This window comes from Phyllopteryx taeniolatus, chromosome 9 (genome assembly GCF_024500385.1).
Source record: "Phyllopteryx taeniolatus isolate TA_2022b chromosome 9, UOR_Ptae_1.2, whole genome shotgun sequence".
NCBI classification, from domain to species: Eukaryota; Metazoa; Chordata; class Actinopteri; order Syngnathiformes; family Syngnathidae; genus Phyllopteryx; species Phyllopteryx taeniolatus.
In genome coordinates, this window is record NC_084510.1 from 28,093,751 (window position 1) to 28,119,336 (window position 25,586).

At 41.6% G+C, this 25,586-nt stretch overlaps 1 protein-coding gene across 1 annotated transcript in view; it reads right to left on the bottom strand.

The window, feature by feature from the left end:
- tafa3a (TAFA chemokine like family member 3a) overlaps positions 1-25,586 on the bottom strand; it is an 82,536-nt gene that overhangs the window by 17,775 nt on the left and 39,175 nt on the right. The window contains exon 2 of the mRNA XM_061785009.1: positions 19,729-19,841. Within this exon, the coding sequence (XP_061640993.1) occupies positions 19,729-19,840 (112 nt within the window). The 5' untranslated portion in view covers position 19,841. The remainder of the gene's footprint in view (positions 1-19,728; positions 19,842-25,586) is intronic.

Here is a 25,586-nt window from a genome sequence, read left to right on the forward strand (position 1 = left end):
CGCCTCCCATTGTCTTCGTTAATCACCAGTGTTACAACCAAACAATTGATTTAGCATGCAGGTGGGGAGGCGTCGCTAATTAGCGTGTCCACCTGTCAGCCGCACGAGCGAATCCATCAGGTTCACTTGGCCGCTCGAGGAAAAGATACAGCCGCGGAATGGCAGTCAAAACAACGGCGGCCAACAGAGACCTCATTTAGCAGAGTACGACGCACAGGGGAGCTGATCCCGTAAAACATCTCAACAGCGGACCCCCATTAAGACCCTCCTGTTGCGGGTCAATTTGACCCGTGTTAAAGTTTGACAGTAACACAAGGGGCTAAGAGAGGGGCAAAAATGTCTACTTTAACCACTTTTTTTTTTTTTTTTTTTAATATTGTACTCTCATTTTTCAATATGCACAATATAGTCCAATTTTATAAACATTTTGAAGGTTAAGCATGCAGCGGGTCATATTGACCCTTGTTAAGGTGTCGTTGGGAGACTTGTTAAATCTAAACTCTTTTTGAATATTAGGCACTAATTTTCCAATATTTACGAAATCAATCAACTTTGAGTAAATTGTTGACGTAAAACATGCGGTGGGTCAGATTGACCCGTGTTCAAGTTTGAATGTGAGACACGGGGCTAAACAAGTGGCAGGACTGTATGATTTATTTTTTAAAATGGCATACACTCATTTTCTGTTTCTTGCAAAACAAATCAAATTTTATTCATATTTTTGATGGTTTGGTTGATGGCTTGCAGCGGGTCTGATTGACCCATGAACATTTTTGCTGTATCAAAGGAACAGAAATAACAGGAGAGTTAATGAGCAAATCTTAATGCCAGTTGCTCTTTTCCCCTCAATTTTACTTCTGGTATTTTTCAATAATCATACACAATAAAAATCTAGTTTGATGAAAATTTGTATGGTTAAACTTGCAGCAGGTCAAATCAAACCATGAACCTTTTTTGTGTACCAAAGAAACAAACCTGAACCTAAACAAACTAATCTTTTGTGCAAATGATGACGGCTAAACACGCAGCAGGTCATAACGACCCCCGAGCAATTTTTGGTGGACCGAAGAAACAAACTTAACCCTAATTGCTCATTTCCTTTCAAATTTATTTTGGAGTATTTTCCAATAGTCACAAAAAAATGTACACTGTGCAATGACAATAAAGATTAAGTCTACAATTTTGATTCTAAATATATATTCTTAGAATTCTAATTCTAAACATATACAGTAAATCTTACAAAAATCAAACAAGTCACATTAAACCATTAACATTTTTGGTGTACCAAAGACAAATTCTAATTACTCATGTCCTGTCAAGGTATGAAACCAGAAAAGTGAGGCACCCGCTAGCAGTATTTTCTTCACACCATCCTACTTTTTAGAATGAGACGTTTGAAATGTCAATGTGGGGGGGGGGGGAACAGAGCTACTACTTAGCATTCAAGACAAGAGACACCCTGTCAAAGGCAGCAGTGAAAACCAGCCGTAATGACGTTCAAGTGACAGATGACAACCAAGCCGGCGCGGTAAATATGAGCACAAGGGAAATCAGATAACATCAATACGGCGGGAGCGTCAGCGTTACGGGAAGGGGAAAATGATGAAAAGAAACGGCGAAACGAAGCCCTTTGAATGTTAACGTCGCGGTAATTGGTATTCTTTTGACGACACTACATTCAAGTCTACGGCGTAAAATTAGAAGCTGAAGACGACGCGAAAGTCATGCTTGAAATATCAATAGGCCCGTTACACAACATGACACGGGAAGACCGCGCTCACATTAGTCTGTTTTACGGCTACGTAACGACACTTCTGGGATGCTGAGTCATGCGCATACAAGCAACAAAAGGGCAAAATAGGCTCTCTTCTTTTACCTCGTGTTTTAATGAAATGACTGAATTTAGACACAACACACACACACACACACACACGCACGCAGGAACTCATTATCATCCATGGACTCTTTGTAAAAGCAGGACAAATTTTAGGAATGTACACCTGCGACGACAACAAAAAAGACTTGGACCTAACCTGTATGAGGATATAAACATTCTGTTTGGGTAGAGCTGTAAATCGGTTTGGAACAGTAACAGCGAAAAGAACAATAACGATACAGTGGTGCCTTGAGATACAAGTTTAATTTGTTCCATGAACACATTTGTAACTCAAAACACACAAGGAAATGCCAAGCGTTCCAGTCCGCCCCCCCCCCCAAAAAAAATTCTAATTTGTTTCTTAGTAAGACAAATTGCACTCTATAATATTGTACCTTAAAAATATATACAGTGATGATATAATAAAATATAATATTAAAAAACTAGTACACTGCCCCATTTTTTTCTTTCATTTAATGGACATTGTGCTTCTCTTTGTGGTTTGCACGCCTTGGCCACATGGGGGCAGTATAATACAGACATACAAATGTACTTGAAGAAGACAATCACAACTGCTCAGTAAGCTCCAGAAATATTAGTAATTATTTACAGACAATAAAGAATATATGCCTGTCATTATGTCATTATGTGATCTGTCTACATGTGTTGCTCCACTGTTTGTATTCACATACCTGTTTAAAAGGTTATAAGACCGCGACACTGATGCTATTCGTTAGCCTGTCAATGTTGTATCCCATTATGTGTTAGCATTACACTAGTGGACTTTAAGGAAAAGTTATGTCATTGTTTTAAATACACAATACGACATTTTGGAATCAAAGTAAATTTCATATTGAACACAGAGTCGTGTTTTAATTGCCATCATGATCGAGCCTTGTGAATTCTACCTAGCAACAAGTGGCCGAGAAAATGTGTTGATTAACAATAATTGTGTTGAGTTTTTCAGGCATCAGTGGTTCCCAGTGAATCAGTGAATTTTTATTTTTTAAATTTTGTACGTTTTTAAATTTATATTTTATTTGTATTTTTATGGGTTTTTTTTTTTTTTTTTTTTTGTCTTGTTAGTCTATAAGAACGCGTCTGATGACCAGTCAGTGATTCAGAGTCAAACACTATTGGTTTTGAGTCTTTTTTTAAAACATTTTCATAATTATTACAGAAAAAATGCATTGGCTGATGAAAGTTTAATATGAATTTGTGCACGTTGGGAACAACAATGACTATTGGGACTCGAATGACAACACTTAACGACTGACATGTACAGTAGACTGGCCATTGGCCTCACGAACAGTGAGCGAAAAGCTTCCGTGTGAACTTGGACCGGTACAGGAAGCAAACTTGTTCATCCTCTGAGGCGTGAAGTAATTGCTCTGGCACTTCAAAAGCCCAGATGTAGCGTGAATTCTCAATTCAGTAACACGCCGCACACCAAAAATCGTCCTTTCTCTCATCCGGCACATGCAGAAGTACATCAAAACAGAAAATAAAAAAGTGCAGCAGACATAAATCCAGTAGGTCCAGGCCCCTATGAAATTCCAATGATTCATACAGTTGGCTCCACATTTCGGTAATCCACTTAGGTTCAAAGGCGCTACGGCTGTGGGGCCTGCTGTGGGGTTCTTTTCCCTGCCTCGGGGGCGGGTAGTGGGTGCTGGCGGGTCTGTGTGTGGGGGGAGAGGGGGGGGGGGGGGGGGAGTTGGTGCTGCGGGTTTGGGAGGGATGGTCGGTGGTTGTCCGGCCTAATGGGCCCGACCTGCGGGAGCCATGCCTCTTAATCACTCACTTAGCACACACTCACACCATTCACTGTATATTTTTTTCTCACTAAACACATCTGGGCACATCAAAGGGTTCCTGGGGGACTGGTATGGGATCGGGAGGGTGTGGATGTCGGATCGGCTTTCAGCACGTCTGTGCGCCCTGCTTTTAATGCACCACATACACCTATCTCTGGGGGGCGGTGGGTCGTGGGTGTGGGTTGGCTGTTAGGCAGTAGTGCCTGGCAGCCCTGCCCCCACCCCCTCGGCTCACTGACCTCCCCAGATTTTAATGCACCACAGCACTCGGGGGGGGGGGGGGGGGGGGGGGGCACTGATACACGGGGTAGGGCCAATGACTGGCAGTCGGGGTCCTGGCAGTCATAGGAACAGGGAGGGAGGTGGGTCTCCCGGGCCCCCCAGGCTGGTTGACTGCTTGCTGTTGGGGCTGACCTCTCATGGCCCGCGGCTGCTCCTTGGTCCCCCCCTTATCATTCCCTTGTTGAGTGCCTCTATCCGGCCTCCTTTCCAACAAACAAGGGACACTCTCCCGCCCTCGGGCTGGGCGGGGATTGGCTGCATTGCGGGCCCTGCGGGTTGGAGGGGGGGGGGGGGGGGGGGTGTCTTGCTCTCCTGGGATGGAGGGGGGGTGTGGTGGTGGGGCGTGTAGGGCGGTGGGGGCGGGGGATGGGGGGGTGGCATTGGGTCCCTGCGGCCCCCACAGGGTGGCCAGTTGTCGGGGCGCCTCGGTGGGGCCGGCAGCCCGCCCCGGGTCCCTCGGTGTGGGACGTGTCCCGTCCGCCGGGCTGCTCTCGGGTGGACCCCTGGACCTGTTCCCGCCCCTCGATTGATTGGGTGGGGTCCTCAGCCGCCGCAGTGCGGGCACAGCAATTACAGGGCACTTCTGTCAGTCTTTGTGCATGTAAAACGGTATCAATTTACTTTGCAGACACACCCCCCCAGGCCTCTTTCACTGGGTGTGGGGTCACGTACTTACTGCGACAAATAACTCATGAATTTGCAAATCACATGTGTATCCCCTCACTTATACTCTCGTCCTGTAGACTTTTATAATTCACATAATTAATGCCACCGCACTTCATTTGTACAGTCGGGTTCACGACCCTTGTCCTGCATGCTTCTTCTCCTGTCCTTGTCCTGTTCCATCTTGTCCTGTGCTTCCCTCACAGGGTGTAGCACGACAGCCCCATGCAGCACTCATATTTAATGTTTCATTGTTGTAGATAATGTCATGATTTACTTCTCTCATCCTGTTTACAATTAGTGCTTTGTCTTTTGTCTTTGTTTCTCTCTCCCTTCTAGAAACTTTGTTCTGTTCGACTGATCCAGTCTGATTCTCAATAAACCTCAATTATAATACCGCAGCGGAAGCTTAAAAACTCCACTGTGACACAGCAAAACTGTTCCGACATAAAAGGGATACAGATTTTCCATTCTGCGTGACCAAACAGCCAAACAGGACAGAAAGGAAAAAAAGGCGCTATGCTGATCGTAGCTCATAAAAAGTATATTCCTCAGCTAAAAGCCTCCCAGTGATACTGAAAGAACTGCCAACTGCGGGAGTTAAAAACGTGGGGGTTAATGTCAGTAGGCATTAAATAATACAGACAGCTCAAACAATTTAAGAAACATTTAAAAGACAGACACAACGAAGGCGTTCGCCGATGTTGCCTGCTGAGCAACTTAGCACCAAACCAGGCTTTAATTGAATTAAAGTATTCAGAAAAGAAAGATTTCCGAGGCTGTAAACCTACTGAGCCGACAATCAAGCGTGGAATGTAAGAAAGAGGCAGGGGTGCGTCTACTTTTGCTTGATGAATGTCGGAGAAGGGGGGGGGGGGAAAGGCTCTCCGACAGCTTTGCATTTGACTTGAAAAGCCTTCATTTCATGCACTTTATCATGCAATTTATTTCAAGTCAAAACTAGACAGATGATACTGGCATCAATATGCAGGATAAAATCTTGATACTTGAACTAAATATGTTAGCGCACTACAGTGACGATGAGAACTTAAAGTGGACAGGCTACAAGATCTAATGTAAACAATACAGTGATGTTCTAACACAGTCTGTTGTCTATGGAGCCATTTAAAATGATCAGAAAATCAAAATGAGAAAGACCATATTAAATAATAAACAAAATTTTAAATGGGATGTCTGTCAATTGTTAGGTGTCCTTTACTCAACGTGTTTCAGTACTGAGATCGGGTTCAACGACATCATCCTCTAATTTAGTTCGTATTACGCATCACAAATCCGAAATATTATTTCCATATACAGTACATTTCTGACATGCATATACTGTATGTGGCTTAGATAGCCACTACGGAACTGGATTTATATTTCATACAGAGTTCAGATTCAATAGCAAACTGAACATCTGAATGTTACGATTGAATCCTGTGAATTCTGCCTGGCAACAAGTGCCAACTAAAAAGAAAATGTAGTTTGTCCACTTCTGCAGATTGGGTAGTGTTGCAAGTTGAAACAATATTTACATTTTTTTTTTACAAATTCCAAACAAAAAAGGAACTATAGCAAAACATTACCAGTGGCGAATTATGGCATGTGCATTCTGTGCGGCTGCACGTGGCGGCATTGGTGAATTAACACAAAAATGCAATAAAATGGATGATATTAAAGAAGGTATTACTATTGTTGTCCTGTACTGTTATCCAAACCATCAGGGAAAACACACAAAAACTGTCAATTGGGAAAAAACAAAACATTTTTGAGTATAAACACAGATCTATTATTTATTGTGTCTTAGTTTCCCTGTGAGAAAAACCAAAGAATGACTCCTCACCTTGTGAGAGACTCAAATAAAAGTTCGGGAGTGTTGCTGGCTCATCAACCTGGTTATCCGTACAGGTCAGATTGCTGGTTGACAGAGCTGAAATGAGTTTTCTTGTTTCACGCGCTAAGGATGATCTTTAGCGAGGTGGAATACAAAAACGGATGAGTCGGCTCTCCCGTCCCGCCGAGCCTACGCGCTTTAGACGAACCGTTCATCTGGCCGGCGTGATGCCGGAGCCCCGCCGCTTGCTGATTAATTCCCCCCACCTTACAAGTGAGCAGCCGCTACGGTTATCCAACACAAGGACGAGTGTGTTGTCTAAGCTCTTAAAACGTAGTAATGGATGTTCACAATCGCAGAACCACCCCGGTGGGTTTCTCTTTTTTATTCACATGCAATTTTCTCCTCCTAATAGCGTGAGACACCGCCAGCGCATTTGTCACCATCTAATTTCCAACATTGCGAGGTTGAGTACACTCACAGGCATGTTAGTCGTTTTGTCGCTGATTTACTGTAGGCACTTGAATGTCTCCTGACTGTTTCCGTCCTCGTGATGGTCTAACAATGCCGACGCTGATGAAAAGTAGTTTTGCGTCATTTAGTGCTCATCCAGCAACGATGATGTCAAGATAAAATTAACCTTGCCGCTTAGAAACAACAACAAATCATTAAAGCAGTGCCGAACAGGCCTTTGTACCGGCTTTTTCATTGCAAATCTTCGAAATGATCATGAAACTTTGACAGCATACTGCGCCAACATTAGATGGCGTGGACAAGAAATGTTCGCAGTTTAGCATCTCCCATCTGTCTGATACCCTCTTCCGAAATTCCCGAAAGCTGTTTATTTGTCGAAGTACGAGCCCCGGAATTTGCCCTAAATGGCAGTTTGAACCCATGATGGGTGACTTCCTCATTTCCAGGCATAGGTCTATGGGACATTTTTGCGCGTCGTGGTATGATAGACAAGTCTATCAAATATTGTGTTGATCTTTGAGACTGGTGTCAGGGGCTGACTTTTTGTAACTTCTCAGGGGGGACTAATGAGTGAGTTCTTGAGAGTTGTGTTCAAGACTCTTAAAAACCAGTCTATTTCACCAAGTTATACCTGCTAGCAAAAACTCACGAGTTTGTGTGTTACCAACATGATGACCAGAATGGATGAAAAAAACAGCTATTTTCTCAACTTACCAGCGGGTGCTACAGAGACCTTAAATGCAGAGGAATATTCATTCATTCGCCGCCATGGACGGTTATATTCGTCAATTAGAATCCACACGTTTACTACCGCTGCCAAATATATTCGTCAAGTATGTTTTTCAGCTGCTGGGCTTGGAAGAGCGTCTCGCCCAGCTTGTCTGTTAAATTCACATTTGTAAATCACTGTAATGACTCGTCGAGCCATGTAGATGGCGATGTTGCATCACTGTGGAGTTCAGATGAGCATGGCTATTAAGTAAAAGATAAAGATTAGGGGGGAATCTCGACTTGTCACGTCAATTATGAGGGAGAGAAATGCCAACACAGACGTCAGACACGTTTAGCCACCTCACATTAGAACAGATTTTGTATATGTATGCTAAAAACAAAGTATGTGGCGCGGTAGGTGGAAAAATGTGTGTGTCGCATTCGTGAGAAAAGCTGACACAGTTCATTGATTGAATGAGGAATGGCATGTAAAAAAAAAAACAAAAAAAAAAAGCCACAGACGTTCAACTTGAGCCATGCAGTGACTCACGTTTTTAGATGTATATCTGTAAATAGATTATTATTTTTTTGTTGTTGTTTTATAGTTTAAGGCATCACCAAAGCAAAAGAAACCAGTGTTATTGGCAAAATCAACCCATGTTCTCCTGCTGCTTACTTAAGGGCCTGTCACACTGCCGGAGAAGTCAAGCGACTCAGGACACCAAAATATTGCTGGCGCTCTCACCGGGGCGATGTTTCGCAGAGACCAATTTGCCAAGAAGTCACTGCAACGCCGCAGAGTCACCGGAGTCTCTCTAGTCGAGACTTGAAAAAGTGTCTTAATGTTTTTAAATATAGAAACACTACCAATCATTTAAAAATAGAAATGAGTAGAATATTGGTGCATCATAGTGAAAGTAGCCTTTTTTTGTGTGTGTTTGTTTTCTTTTCATTGGTCATGGCAGTTGGAGTGATTCCAGTGATTTGCGCATGTTTGGTGAGCGCAGCTGAGCTCTGGCTCCCAGCCAGCGGGATACCGCTAACGAGTGCGCTCTTGAAAGGCTTTTCAAGTCACGATCGATAGGCCACCGTGGCAGGCCTTGCCACGCGCGCCTCGGCCTCAAACCGCAGAGCGCCGGCGCCTCTGTCCGCCGCTCTTTTCATCTTGACACGCCGGCGTAGCGCTTATCTGTCGGGTCTGCTGGTAAACGACCGCCGTCGCTGCACGCTAACCGCTTTCAGCTCGTGCAGGTTTGAATGACTGACAGAGAGACGGCCTGGAAGGAGGACACTTGTTACTGTAGTTGAGAATAACGAATGTATCCTGATTTTGCTTTAAATTAGGTAATAATTTACCAAATATTGTTTGTGGTCTGCAGTAGCGTGTTTGTGCATGGTAGTTAAATAACCACAATGTCGTGATATAGCAGCCAATGACATTTATTTGCTCAACTGCAAAGAGCAACATGCATCTCTAAGGTGTCAGGCATTTATTTTTATTTTACTAAAAACTTAATGTATAAAATATAAAACAATTTTCAAAATAGACTATGTCATCGTTATTAAGCTCAAATATTAATTTACTCATCTGCAGAGAGCCCCAGGCATCTCTTATTTTTGTTCAAATTTATTATAGTTTAAAAAAAAAAAATTATTATCACATAATGATGAATTCCAAACACTATTATATATTCAACTGCACAGAGCACCGGGCAGTTCTGAATTCCAAGTACGGCTTTCATTTTCGATCTTATTTTACAAATTTGTTTTGTATTGTAATGTAATTTGATTATGTCTTGTCTAGCGCTTTTAAGCACACCCATATATGTTATCCTCAGAACTGTAAGGCAGAAGTGCTTACCACCGCCGGCTGTGCAGAACATAACTTAAACTCATTTTAAGTTTTTATTTATTTTTTTACAGCTCTCCATCAGAGGCTCTGTGTGTATTTATATGATTATTCCAAAACATCTGAGAGCATTTGGGGAATAGTCTTTTGTAAACAACACTTCTCTCTTTATATGTACTGTTACTCTGTTAGAAATCATACATTTATCACAATCGCCTTTACAGTTGTCCTTCCGGTTTGATCACGTAAATCCTAACAGACGTTTTCGAGCGCTCGTCCGTAGGCAGGGCACCCTGCTCGGAAGCAACTCCGCATCAGGTAGTTTCCTAACTCATCCCGCTCTATCGATACAGGCTGATAGTTCCTCACCGGAGGAAGGATGTTGAGCGAAATAAGTGAAATAAAAGCACAGCCTGTGAAACGCTGGCCTCCATCTTCTCCCGCTGCGCTCTGTGACTTCCTCGGGAATGGAGTGCAGTAGCGACTTGTCCACGCTCGGACCATAAAGGCAACGACAAAGGCGGTGCAGCGACTTTATGAGAATGGAGCGCGGGATAAAATGTAATAGGTGGAACTGCCGGAGTTCTCTTCAAATTACCTTTTTCAGGTTTTTATCTAAGGTTTGACGATGTTCTTTTTTTTTTTTTTTTTAATGACGTCCTGGGGCGGCTTGCGATTCAACATGGAGTGCAGACCAAAATGACTGCAAAACAATCTCATCAACTCAAGGTGGGCTTACACTATGCCAGCGTTTGCCAACCTTTATTGAATACAAAGTACGTATTTTACATTAAAAACATCTCACAGCACAACATGAAACACAGATATATCATGAAAAATATATATTCGGAAATTATGATCATGTGTGGTGGTAGTGGTAGTAGTTCTGCCTGTCACTATACGTCGCTGACATAAATAGATGAAGCAGACTGAACGATCAATCAAGTGTGAAATTAAGCAACCAAGTATATCTTTTGTGAGCTGCCTATTTTGGGAAATGCCTATGTAAACGAGCCGTTCAGAATGTTGTCAGATTGTGATGTAACAGTATGGCATATTTACATAATTCCTCCCCCACACCAAGTGGGTGGGTGAAGATTTGCCATTTTTAGATCTGTCATATCAAAACGGAAAGGTATGCAGAACTGCAGTGCTCAGATTAGCGATGTGGGTTAGGGTGGATTCATGTTTGCCACATCTGCCACAATAATCGGCAAGTGTAATTCAGTGCTGCCTCCACAAGTGAAAATACGATCCGTGTTTTTACTGTCTTTACGGGCGCTCATTTTTCTCTTCACACTCCACGCTACAAGTGCTAGCTGTTCGCCTTGTTGCACCCACCTAGCTCCGCCCCCTTCTGCATTGGGAATGGGGTGAGCAGTGGCTCGTTTTCCATGATACAGGACCACCCCTTCAAAACAGGCTGAGTTCAGTGAGGTGACAAAATCTGGTATGCGGTGAGCAGTGGCACATTTGCATGACATCAAATGGCTCCCTCTGTTTTGATTTAAAAAAATGAGCTAGGGACTGTTTTAAATTGTGAGAAAAATGCGCATTCGGTGTCCTTTAAACGTAAACATGCACACATAAATGCACAGATTAATAAAAACAAGAAGTGTGGAAAAAAACAAAGATAATAGATATACCATTTGGAGCAGCCTTTCGTATATAAATCACCATCACCGACAAATGAATTCAAGAGCACTGAGCAGAGGAATGAAGCTCCCGTGACCATTTTGAAAAGGGAGCGGCCTTGAATGTCCTCCTGGTGCTCGGCTCCAACCAAGCAAGGCCCGTTAACGGCACTACTATTGACTAACCTTAAAGGAGGCTTCTCTAATTGGAAGATAAAGGAAGGCTTTTAGTGTGTAAAACAAAATGACTGCCATGCAGTTAGCACCTCTCCGCTGATTGCATTCATTAGCTTGAATCGCTATCATCCCCCTCTCCTTTGGTGTATATCAAAATCCTCGCCCCCCTCACCCCCCAAAAAAACACCTTATCCCGTTCCAGAATAGCTGGAAGTAACTCATAAAGTGTCGAGGGCTAATGGATTTACATTTGAGTTGCGATTAGAGACTCAGCGCGGGGATAACGGCTGCCGGCGGATTTGCTCGCTAACGCCGTTTGCATCCAACCTGACACAATGAAACGCAGACGAATAATAAGTACTGTGGCGCTTGCCTGAAGCCACAACAAAGGCACGCAGAGTAAACATATTTTATCAAATAAAGTAGTGCTTCCCCTCATTTCGGTAACGACCGTGACATTGGGTTGCAAACAATGTAAGCAGCTGTTGCGGCGACAACTGGCTAACCAGCTAACATGGTAAATGGCGTGCAAGCCAGTCAATTAAAAGTCGTACAATTGCACGATGTCCGTTTGTGAACAAGGCAACAATTCGGCCCGTTCATTGTGCTCCGAGATGTAGTTGATGCACGTTCATGACCTAGCTTGCTAAACAGTTAGCAGTCAATATCGGTTATCAGTTCTTGCATCGATATACTATAACAAAAAATTAAGTTTCAAAAAGTCATTTTGTACGATGTCATTTTGTAAACAAGATAACAATTTAGCATTTTTCATGTTCTAAGATGTACGTACTTAATGAACACAAGGTACTGAAAGAGCTTAATAGCGGCTAATCACGTTTATCAGTTCTTTGTTGGATGTTGGACAATAATCAATAAAAGTTGGAGGGAGTATGACTGCGAAGTCAATTTGTAAACACGACAAGAATTAAGCCCATTTATCACGTTCAAGGATGCAGTTAACGCACGCTAGCTTGCTACACTGTCAACAAGTTTATCAGTTGCTGCTTTGATAATAGTGAATAAAAGTTGCTTGTGTTTTTTGTGCTCTTTCGGAAACATGGCGCCAAAGCTTTGCCTAAATAGGAAGTAGTACAGTAATTGGTCCAAGTACGCATGTTAAATTACTTCTCGACTGAGAGACAAGCTTTATATATTGGGGAGGAGCTACGTTTAGCCTGGGTTGTTGGTGGAAGTTTCTTCGGGTGTATTTTTTTGGGTCAAATCAAATCATCTGTAAGCCATTTATTTTTAAGGGTAATGTTGTAAGATTAGTTCGAAATGATATTAACGTGTTTTCGGATCAGAGTTTATGGGATATTTACGGTTTAAACTATTACCACAGGTCATTATAAACATATTTTTACTCACAGTTTTACTGTAGTTCAAGAGTCAAGTGCATTTCAACTAAGCGTGTGAAAAGAACCATTCGGATTCTCCGTCCCCTCTCGCTTGGTTTCACAAGCACACAAAAAGCATCCAAGGCCGCATACGGCCACTCCGTGCTCATCTCTACAGCTGCCATTCACACGGGCGTCGCCCTGGACATTTGATGGTTTTCTAATCTCGGGAGCTGCCACAGCGAGACGGGGGGCCGACTCACCTCTGTCAACCCCCACAGTGCGCCTCAAGCAGCATCCATGTCTCCGTCTCAATCTCCGTCCGTCGTCGCCGTTTGTCGTCGTGTCGCCCGTGTCAGCACCGACCGACCGACCGACCGCGGTGTGTGTGTGTGTGTGTGTGTGGTGGGGGGGGGCTCCGCGTCAAACCGGGTGTATGAGACCATCATAGTCGCTTCACTTTGTCTTGAAGATGGGACAAAAATGGCCACAAAATACAAGTCTTAAAAATACAAAACAAGAAACAAAAGTCATGTCATTAGGAGTATATTAGTTAATATAAGCAACACTAGTGTATTTATACTACTTACACCTTTAGAATTAGATTTCAAATTTTAAGATAAACTTAAAACAAAGTAAGAAAATCTCAATTACAAATTGTAATACCTTGTTAAGATTTTTGAGTTCCAAAAAATGAAATGCTCTGACACAAAAACTAAATATCTGGGCAGACTAAGAACAAGCATATGTTTTAATCTAATCTTGGTTAGATTTACATTTTTCCAGTCACAAGTGGATCGTTACTTTGTTATAAGGTACAGAGTGCCGAGAAACTTGAATAATACATGTGCATGTCTTAAGCAGATGATTGAAAAAATGTATTTCAACGAAACTGCATTCGTGTTAAAATCAGGGGGCGAAATTAGCCACTGAACTCTGAATTATGCCAATTGCAGTTACTTTGTTTAAACCAAGTTCTGACAACTTTTGGTAATGAACACGATGTTTGAGCAGATGATTGATAATGTATATTTTTTGTGTCTGATGTACTGTAGGCGTTTGCATGCAAAATCAGGTGACTGATTGATGTGTAGACTCCTGTTACTTTGTTTTAATGAAACAAGTTTGTGGAACTTTGGGTAAACGACGTGATGGTTTGAGTGGATGAGTGGCGATAAAGGTGAATTTCTTTTGCCTGATTTATGCATTTAGGTCAACACCAGGCAGCAGAATTACATCCTGATTGTAGTTACTTTGTTTTAATAAACCAAGTTGAACAAGCTTGAATCATGAACTTGATGGTTTGCGCAGATGATTGTCAATACAAGTACAGTCGCTAAATTAGCTATTAAAATGTGAACTATGCACCAATTGGAGTTACTTTGTTTTGATAAACCAAGTTTTGACAATATAATTGGGTCATGAATGTGATGGTCAGGATTCCACTTTGTTATATTTGTATCTTGTCAAGCTGATTTCTGGGCAAAACTTAAAAGTCGCACATTGCTTCATTTAAAATGTCTAAAATAACGGGAAGCCTTTGAGAACGCAATGACTCGTCTACTCGTGCTTTCTTTTAAACAAGATCAAGCAAATAACGTTGGATCCTGTCATTAATTTGGGCTCCAGAGGATCTTTCATGCATTACCACTTTAAAATGAATAAGAGGGGAAAACAGCCCAATGACATTTGCATATGAAAGCAGGGGGGGGGGGGGGATAAAAAATAGGAGACAAAAGCCCCATGTAGCACTGTCTGACTGGAGAGTATGCCATTAGGGTGCATCACACACTTTCACAAAGCTCACACCATAAGCAAATATGGAAATATTGCACTGAATTTCAAATGAGAGCTTGTGCACAGTTGCGTGCTATTAATAAGGGTGCCTGGCCCTTGTGTGTGTGTGTGTGTGTGTGTGTGTACCTCGATATCAACCTGACGAGTCATTCTGATCACAATTTACAGGAGCATCCAAGAGCTGCGCTGCTAATGACTTGTATTTAAAACTGCAAGACAGTTCATGACCTGTAAACGGCTCTGCAGCATTCGTTGTTTCTTTTTTGTTGTTGTTGTTTTTTTCGTGTCTCGATGCACCACGCAGCCACGCCGGGAAAATGTTTTCCTCCCGTCAACATTTCGCTGTTTGCCCTCTCAGTCAAAAACAAGCTTGAATGCATTTTTTTTCATTTTTTTTTTCATATACACAGGGACACACATACACACAGATTTGCTGTTCGGAAAAAAAAAAGAAAAGAAAAAACATCCAAGTAGAGTTGGACAATGTTGACTACTGAAAAGACTGTACAATTTATTATTTTCTAGCGGCAAAGAAATTGCAACAACAACAAAAAATCCCACAAACGCGATACACATAATGTGATAATAACCAGAGTCCAAAAAAAAAATACTAAATGGACACACGGCACAGGAAACCATCTCATTGCAACTCTGTCCAGGCTGCTCAGCACATCATGGCGAACTCAATGTTATGAACATTTTCCAGAGCAGGCTGCATGCAATTAGACATACTAATATCTTGGTGAAGCAGCGTGTGGCTCCCTCTCCAAAGTTGTTTTTGCATGTGCTGTTCCGAATAACTGTAAACAACTGTATGTTTGTGATGTCGAGGTGGCTTATATTTGCATACACGTTGCTAGTGATGACCAAAATAAACACACTCCCTAACGTTAGATTAGCCATCAACCATAAAAAAAAAAAAAAACATGTTTTAAAGGAGCTCTAAGCAGATATCTGTTTCGTTTCTAAGTACATTAAATATGTTTGAAGTGCTGAAAACATATGCAAAGACTTAGAACAATATAGTGCTGACTTGTTGAGCTATAGCTTAAGCATCTTTTTCACCGTTTGAATTTTCCTGATTTTGTGGGCAGGGCTAAAACACAGCGCCACGACATCACAGGGCTGAGGGCGTATATTTTCAAGCGCGAGTTCCCTCCCTTACTATACAAGTAAAAAGTGGCGTCATTTCGTTTGTTACGCTGCGAAATTGCGAGTTAGCTGCGCCTGGCTTCCCTAACAAGGCCCATTTACCACTCCAGCGTGCAGTTAGCAAGCTAACGATGGCTACACCCCGAAAATGCGTCTTCGCTGGCGCCTCAATTTACAGAAGAGCTCGGTTTCCATTTTTTAAGACAATAAAAAAGCGATGGATTGACTTTCGAAAGACACGCGCGGACGGCGAGCTGAACATCAACACTACCAGCCAAACTCTGCAGTGCATTTTACGACGGCTAGTTTTGTAAACTTGGACCAGAGACAACATGGCTATCACCCCCTCGGTATGTCTGATTCCTTTTGGCGCATCCATTTGACTTGCCCACAGCGTCTGAGAGCTGAGAGGTGGCCTTTATTATTCAAGTTTTGACACCTGATTTTATATACTGGGAGGTTTTTTTCATTTATTCACATTTAGCAGGCTTGATCATAACGTAGTATCAGGGTGTGTATTAGGAGATATGTCCCTTTAAGAGGCGGGGCCAGGTAGATTGGTGCCCAGTTTCAAACCCCCGTCCACCGTACCACCTCGTCTTCTAACATAGCACTTATGGTCAACTTTGGAAGTTTCCACTGTATATACAGTGTCGTGAAAACGTACTGGCCAAAATATCTTCACAGAGATGTGAAAGACTCATCTGCCAGTTGTGGATAACGCTTGATTTCAGTTGTTGCTGCTGAGGATGGCCCAAGCAGTTATTAGGTTTTAGGGGGCCGTTACCTTTTCACACAGGGCCAGGTGACTTTCAATATTATTATTTTTTTCCTTAATAAATGAAATCACTGTTTAAAAACAGCATTTCAAGTTCACATGGGCTATAATTTTTCTGATATTTACAAATGTTTGACAATCCTAAAAGTTCAAAGTGGGGAAACGATGGAAAAATATAAGAACTTGACCAATACCAATGCGCCAATACTATTTCACAGCACTGTAAATAACCCGATTTGACCCTGAGCATCACATCATCAACCCAAGTCATGACCAAAGCAGATTGTGCAGCCAAAAGGTCCTTGTTAGCACGCTCGCTTCCGCTCCAGACCACTTTGGCCCTCTCCCCGCTTCTTCCCTCGCCACTCTTTTATGGCTAGCTAATGGATGTAGATGGTGCTCTGGGGGTAAGGAGGTCGGAAGCGGCGGTCTTTTTAAGGCAGCGATGTGAGAGTGCGGCACGCGCCGGTCGTGGTCGTGGGGAAAGCTCACCTTGACTTGACCTCTGCAGAGGGCCGGCGTGATTAGTAAAACGTGTCACTGGGGTTAGGGGGTGTGGGAGCGCACTCGCTACTAATAACCCACGCAGCGGCAGAAAATTCACAGGCGAACAGGCGGCGACATAAGACAGCGGATTAACTGATTTAGCCAATATGTTTGCAGTCGAACAAATGGGATTTACAGGAGCACTGTCACTGTCAAAAAACACGCTTGGATGGCCCATTTAAGGCTGGATTTATACTGCATGCTTCAAGTGGCATAATTCGCAGTTTTTTGCTCTCAAGTGGCACAATTGAGATGTGTATCTTCGTTAATAGAAAAAAACAACAACAACAAAAACATGCTGAACTGTATATCTTCAGATGGGGAACAGGCCTCTTTTGAATGTGGGGGGAGGGGAAAAAACGGCTGAGTATCGGGCGCAGCATAAACGCAAAAATCGGATATAAGTTCGGCGCCCGATCCTGGTGGGAGTTATGTTTCAGATGCACCCGCCCATGTAAAGTGAATTCAGAGATTTGATTCTCAATACATTATACATGTTTGAAGATAATTGCTGAAAACGTGCTAAGAGTGAGAACTACACAGGACTGAATTGTGGAGATACAGCTTTAAACTGTTTTCCTGATATTTTTTTTTGGGGGGGGGGCTAAAACAGTGCAGTTAGCGAGCTAGCTAGACAGACTTTTTGGAAAGGATTCACAAAAACTGAGGTTCCACTGTAGTAACGTTCTGACATAACGGCCACATCCAACACGATAGAACACGTGCCAGTATTTGAAAACTGTCACAAATTTGTCCTAAAAAGGTTGTGCAATAATGTATAATGAATTTTTTTTTTAAATGCTGGAGGAAGCCCGAATACCTGGAGAAAACCCACGGATTCGAACCCCCAACCCAGATTTTAACAGATATGATTCGGTGTTTTTACTTTAGCATCGCAAAACCCCCTAAACGTTTTGCGCCCTTCGGAGTATATAAACTTAATGCTATGGATCAAAACCAAACCTGCTCCAATCTCATTATTTAGAAGGAACAAGAGTAATATCAGTTTATTCTGCTTGCTTTTATCATTTGCTTCATCTGAGACACACGCACACCTACACACACACACCTGTGTTCCCTCCAGGGGCAGCCTTTCCGGTCACAGATCAGGCGCTTTTTGATCGTCCGTCCAATCAAAGTGTTTGGTTGGCTGGTGGCGGTTTGGGTTTCCGCGACCGACTGCGGCGCCGATTGTCGTGCGGCGGAAATGAGGCTCATTATTTCAATGTGTACTCACACTTTCTGCCCTCCCGCCCCAGGACCAGGCCATCTATCCATTAAAAGAAATCACTTTGAATGGGCTTGTCCTTTCTTAGACACACACACAAAATGATGCATGGTCACCATTACTGTACTGATGCATGAAAACTTTTTGACTGCTGAAGTGTTTAATGTGCACAAATACAGAGCGCACAACACACCCCCACACTCCTCCCCCCCAAAAAATTAAAAATAAAAAAATACCCTGGGCTTGCTAAATGTAAATGTAACATTGCTGTCATGTCATATCAATATACAGTTGTCATTATTTGACCTTAGTGGAGGAGTTCCTGATTTTGGGGGGCATTAGGAACCCCTTACAGGGGGAGTAATTTTATCAAGGACCCCCTCATAATTGTAACAAAATTAAACATAACTCGCACATCTAGCCCTAAATGTCATAAGAATGAAAACATTGCCGATTTGAGAATTCTTTACAATTATAAATGAGGTTTTTTAATATATATTATGGGAATAAAGTTGTATTTTTTTCAAGAAAAAAAAATCATAATCTTAACTCGAACAGGCGTGTTTTGTCAAGTTAAAAAATTGTCATCTTTCGAGAATAAAGGTGTTTTTTTCCCCAAGATTTAAGTTTAACAAGAGAAGAGTCATATTTTAACAAATTAACTGAAAAAAATACAAATTTATTTTGGTGATGTGGGCGGCACGGTGGGTGACTGGTTACCACATTTGCCTCCCAGTTCTGAGGACCAGGGTTCAAATCCAGGCCCCGCCTGTGTGGAGTTTGCATGTTCTCCCGTGGCTTTGTGCGTTTTCTTCGGGCACTCCCGTTTCCTCCCACATCCCAAAAATATGCATCGTCGGTTAATTGAAAACTCTAAATTGTCCATAGGTGTGAATGTGAGTGTGAATGGTTGTTTGTTTATACGTGCCCCGCGATTGGCTGTCGAGCAGTTCAGGGTGTACCACACCTCTCGCCCAGAGTCAGCTGGGATATGCGCCAGCGCGCCTACGACCCTTGTGACGATAAGCAGTATGGAAAATTGATGAATGGCATTCTCTATACTGCTTACATTATTATTATTATGATTATTATTATTATTCATTGTGTTTTAGGTTTAGTATTAATTATGTATACCTCTAAAAACAAAGTTGAACAGAGATTTATATGATAACATATCACAATCATATCAAAACTTTTCATTGGGCCAAAGGGAAGACAGGGAGTCGAGTCATTGGTTTCATTTTATTGGTTTATTGGCGCCTAAGTCCCCACATGTCGGTATTTACTTTTTAGAAACATAAATTATTGCAAATTTTTTTCGCAGACACCCAAGCTACGGGGTCCAGGGACTCCCAGTTTGACAACTTCTGCCATGTGCGATGACTACAGGCCCTGGAGGGAAAAAACAGACCCCCCCAGGCTGTAGTACAGGGGCTCTTTGCATTTTAGAGTTGAAACCTGAATTTGTATATGTAAGTCTAAACAGTGTTTCTTTGTCTTGTAAATAAACAAAAACAGGCTAAAATAGTGGCTGTTTATGTTGAAAAAGTTAAGGCATGCAGGGTCGTACCGATGTGGCTCCGGTGCGACGACGCGATGCTCAGTTGTCCCCAAAGAGACAGCATGCAGACGGTCAGCAGCAGCGCCTTTCTGCACATTCCCCGCAGGTCTCGCTCCTTCATTCTGGAATGGAACAAAAAAAACAGGGAGAGATGACTCACTCATGGTCAACTATTCTGCAACACACTGTTCACTTTGAAAACTATCTGGCTGGAGTGTTAATCGGTACAAAAACGAGACTTCAAAATTGTTAAAAATCGAGCCGTTCTGTCCGCTTTTGAACGCTGCGGGCGTGTCCGTTGAATGCACAGTCAACTGTCAATCAAATACAACTACGTTCAGCATCTTTTTGATGCCTACGCGTGAGTTGCGAAAATATACTGAAACTCCAGTGGATCGAAATGTCCCACTGAGTCGTCGCGACGCTTTCCACACCCTGACGGGAGGCGCTAGCCACAAGCTAGTTCGCAAAGCTAACGCGCTTCCGGCCACCCTGGACAGCTTCTCCATTTTAGCCACGACCAAAAACAGGAAAACTGAAATAGGGAAAAACAGTTTAACACTATAGCTCCATAATTCAGTACTACATAGTTCTCAGTCTTTGCGTGTTTTCAGAAATTATCTTCAAACATGGTTAATTCTTTTGAAAAAAAAAATCTCTGAATTCACTTTAAATATCAGTGTCTTAAATATCACCAAATCAATATTTCAGTTTGTATCACTATTATACAGTAGCACAATACCATAAAGACTAATCTATTCTTTTAGTGGAGGGTATTTTAACGTGTCACAGGCATGTTATTAAAACACCTGGGAGCTGTTTTAAATTATATTGTTTTTAAATTCACAGTAGATCCATACTATTCTATGGCCACCCAACTGTATGTAACCAATACTGGCCACTCATGTGCTTGAGAAGCATCTGCACCATTTGCACAATTGACATTGTCCCAGATGATCGCACCACTCGTCACTTTAAAATGCATCAATTTCTTGAAGTCTCTGCGCTCTTTGCACATTGGTAATTGCACCAGACTCTTCTTCTATGAGTCATTTCAAACTGCTCTACTTGCTAGAGGACTCGGCATCATTTTGCACAATTGTCAAATTGTCCTTTTAGTTCTCAGTGACTGTGTTTTTTATGTTTTCATGTCTCAAAATAATTCTCTGTCAATTGATTTGTCTGTTGTCGTACTAGAGCGGCTCCACCTCCCGGAGACAAATCCCTTCTATGTTTTTGACATACTTGGCAAATAAAGATGATTCCGATTCTGATTCTGATATTCAGTTTTAAAACAGCTCAGTCCTCAAAGGTGCGCTATTATGCCGGAGCGACCCGGGAGGTCTTGAAGCGTTCTCAGCCTGTGTCGTCTTTGGCCGGCAGCCCTCTCCACCTCCGAGTGAGAGGCCCGTGGAGAGCGCAACACAAGCGCTCCAATCAGCGGCTTATCTCGCTGCCCTGCTGGACTCTCTCCTCTCTCTCGTGCGAGAATCAAATCGCAGCTCTGACTTTGAACTGCGTTCCAGTGCTGCAACTCAAATTAGTCAATGCATGTTTGGTTTTTTTTTGTTTTCGTTTTTTTGCGTGAGCTTAACTCCCTGCTTCCCTTGCAAGCACTAGCAAATAAGGGGATGGTATTTTTATTTCTTCATTATTTTTTTCCCCCACCGTGCCTGCCTTTGTACTGACTGCCAGAGTCTCTTCATTTGGAGTCAGATGAGAGAGGCGATGCATTTTCTAGAGGGCGTTACGATCACAGAATCCATTGCATTCCTGGGGGTAGATGTTTTTGGTTTATGGCCAATCGAGTTGTGAAGTTAAAAGTCAAAACAGCTCCTCCTGTCATTCACACAATAGTTTGTAAAACATAATATGTGGACACGACAATAGCACCATTATGCGTTATATGCTTCAATGGAATTATTGTTACTGAGAGCTGTTTGTAATATTTTGCCCCTTTCTTAATGGTTCATTTAGTTAAGGGAAGTACTGTATAAAATGATTAGATTAGATTCAACTTTGTCGTGCAAAGTGCAAGGCAACAAAAGGCAGATTGCATCCAACCAGAAGTGCACAAGCAGTCATTAAATAGCATATAAAGTAGATACAAAGTGTAAGGCATGAGATGAGGTTTATATCGATATCTTTCTACAGCTATGAGCAGGTGATGACCGATTATGAGTAATATAGTAGGATAACTGTAAAGTGTGCTATGTACAGTGGATTTGTTTTTAAATAAAGGCAAATAAACATCTTTAATCAAATATGACCAGTGAGTGTATAAACTGTTTTCAACAGTGGTGCCTTCACAAGATTTTCGAGATACGAGCCGTTTTTTTGTCCGAGTTTTTTTTTGCTTTGACTTGCAAGCAAAAATTTGAGATACGAGCACTGTACAGTGGCAATGAACTCAACTCAACTCAACTCATTTCACAACACGCAGCGCTTGCTTTGGCAGATAGGGAAAAATTCTTCAAAAAAGAAGCTTCAAGCTATAGATATAAGATATAAGCGATAGAGTGCTATTCTTCTTATTCAAATTATTAATTTTTGCGGGGGAATCCCGAACAGATTAATGGCGTTTCCATTCATTGTGTTTCATCGTACCTTTGAATAGATATTAACGTTTGCTCCAAAGAAAAGTCAACAATACACAAAATTAATGATAAATAATCAATAATATAATCAATAATAATAATATAATCAATACATCGATTGTTTATTTTGGTGTAATACTTTTCATTTTTTTCCATGTTTATAACAGTTCCCAAGTGACGTTATTATATAATTCTAGCTCACTTTTTACCCTCTTTTTTGCTTTGAGGGGGCGGTCTTGCCTCGTGTAAAAACAACCACTGCTCACCCCGCCCCCTGCTGCTGTACAGCTTTCGTTACCATGACAACTAGGAGCAGCGCTACTTGTTGAGCCCAGAATGTTTTTGTCCCATCGTTCACTATGACCCACTGATTGTTTAAGTAGTAAAAATAGAAAATTTAACAAAAATTTTAAAAAAATAGATCAAACTAAAAACGTACAATGTAAAGAATAAATATAGGGCCTGTGATGATTTCTTCATATTTTATTTGTATGGGTCAAGCCTACGTCCAATATAAGAGGAGAGCTATGTTAACCATTACAGAGCTGTACAAAAAAATAAAATTTAAAGACTGATATTGTTCATTGAAGGCAGATGTGGTAGAAACATTACTTTGTGTCTAATACATTTGTTGAACACTGTATAGTTGGATCCCTTTTTACTTTGAGTCCATCCGGTTATTATATCTTGACACAAGCCAAACATTGGCAAATTAAAATTGCAGTGAATATTTTGAGTTAGAGCACAAACAAGAATGAAATCCACGTTGAGCGCCGGCGCGGAAACCAGGTGGCTCATCACAAAAAAAAAAACGCAACTCATTTATTGACACTTTTCCTCCGGCCTGCGAACAATTTGTCATCTCCTCAATTAATCAAGTCACTGCTTGATCTAATTACACTTCAGCGCGCAGTCAATATAAAAGTGACAACAATGTCAGAGCCTTTATGAAAACTCCATAACAATTTGTTCAACATCCAACAAAAGCGGAAGTAGTACATTTTCTTCATAATCAGACGTGCAATAACAAGAGCGCCGTATGCGTGAAACACATCAAAACAAAGGCCAGGCCTTGACGTATTCACTCCACGGACGCCTGACAAACAAGCGAATTTGCACATTTTGACAAAAGAACAAAATCTAGCAAAAAAATATACAAGATACAGCCAGCCAAAAGAAAACATTTTATGAGAGTGTTCTTTTAGATACATTTCACTACATGTTGAAATGTTATAATAGGTCAATTTGACCTGCGTCATAAACGGTGGGGGTATTTCCAAATATAAAAAATGTTTGTAGAAAATCAAATCACCCTAATAACCCCAATGAGGATAATCATCATGGAACATATGGGCCAGCAACCTTTTTGAAAGTGAGTTACTTCTTGGGCACTGTTTACTGCACAGTTTGATACACACTTCTGAAATAACAATTTTGCTCAAATTATCTTAATTATATATTATTAATAACTTACTAATGACTGACATTGATCGGGCACCAGGTTGATGACCCCTGCTATGGAAAATGAATTACAAACCCACAAAGCGAACTGCATTGCTTCCTTCCACTCGCTAGTCATGCGATTACGCTACTTTACAAGCTTTAGATCAATGATGTGAAGCTGATGTGATATGAATAATAATAATAATAAAAAAAAGCACAATTAGCTCTGGGTTTATGACCCGTGCCGAGGCTTTATTGTAGCCGCTCTGTAATTGTGCTTCGATTTCACAAGCTCTTTTTATTTTCAATTTATGCTTTGTAAATGTGTGCTTTATGTCGCCTGTTGTGCCTCCGAACGCATTTTATGTGTCGTAAAGAAGCACTTGCCTGCCTTGTTATGAGCAAGGGGGCTCGATTTTTATTTCTTTATTTTTATACTTAATCCACTTTGTTACTTTGGGATAACGAGCTGGCTTGCTGGAATGTTGTTGTTGGGAGGGGGGGGGGGGGGGGGGGGGGCGAGCACAGCCTGGCGTGGTTTGATCCCATCTTCCCAACCTCTTTTTGTTATTAGTGATTCTCGCGGGTACTCATTACAACAAGTCTCATCTTTTATGGCAGAAGTGGCAAAAGCACTCACACTTTGTGCTTCAGTAGAAGTACAAATACTTGGGTACAAAAAGACTTGAAAGTACAAGTACTGATTATAGATTATTTATAAAAGTAAAAATGTGCAGACTCTTAAATGTACTTAAGTACAGTAAAAAAAATACAATATATTTGTACGGTGTATTACGGTGTATTGTTAACGGCTCAACAAATATGCCGTTTTTTTTGTGCCCTGAAAAGTGACGGCTTTGGAGGTGCGAGGTTTCCGACCGACACCAGCAATATGTCAAGCTGTTGGTTATTATTAATATAAATAAATGTAACTCACAGTGAATTATAATTATTTTTGGAATTCATGAAATAACAGTTTATTAAACAATTATTTAACAAAATAAAGATGGTGATGTAAATTAACATATTTCAAATACATATATTAATGAAATAATTCATGATTCCTTTTTATGTAATTTTTAATTTGTATATTATAATTTATTAACCACTTGCTGAATGCCTAGACATTTAAATGCACATCTACGTTAAAAATAATAAATTAATAAAGTATTAAATGAGATAAATTAATAAAAATGAATCAATAAATTTCAAACAACCCATTTTAGGGAAAATATGACTCAATTAGTGAAAGTAAGATTACAGGTCTCTTGATCATGAAAATGCTCAGACGGCCGTATTAAACAACAGAGCTGGAAGAATGTTGCCCCCGAGCTGTAGTTTTGCCACCTCTGATCTAAATAGAATGAAAAGTCAGCAGTGACGTGCTTGCGACCTGAAATCAAGACAAGTGTTTCCAGCTGATGTGGGGTTTGAGGTTGGCTGTGCCCGCGGGGCAAAAAAAAGAACACTTTTGTTTCTCGTCTGAACGCCGTCGCGCGACTTTGCCGCCGAGACGACAGGAAGGCGACACCCGGCGACGCCTCGGCCCGAGCCGTTCCTCCTTGGCGCTCATACGCAAAATGTGTGACGTCGCAGCCAAGCCATTGACTGAGCGAAGGAGGAGGCTTTAAGCTGCAATGCGTCTGACGGCCAGCAGGAGGCATAGCTGCAAATTCGTGATGTGCGATACTGCAGGGACAGTATTGCAGATACTTTTTGGTAAAGTAATGCAAGATTAGGTATACCGATAATCTTTGAATGATGCAAGACTTTTTTTCAATCCGATACCAAGTAATACAGGGCCAGTATCACCGATACAGATATGTT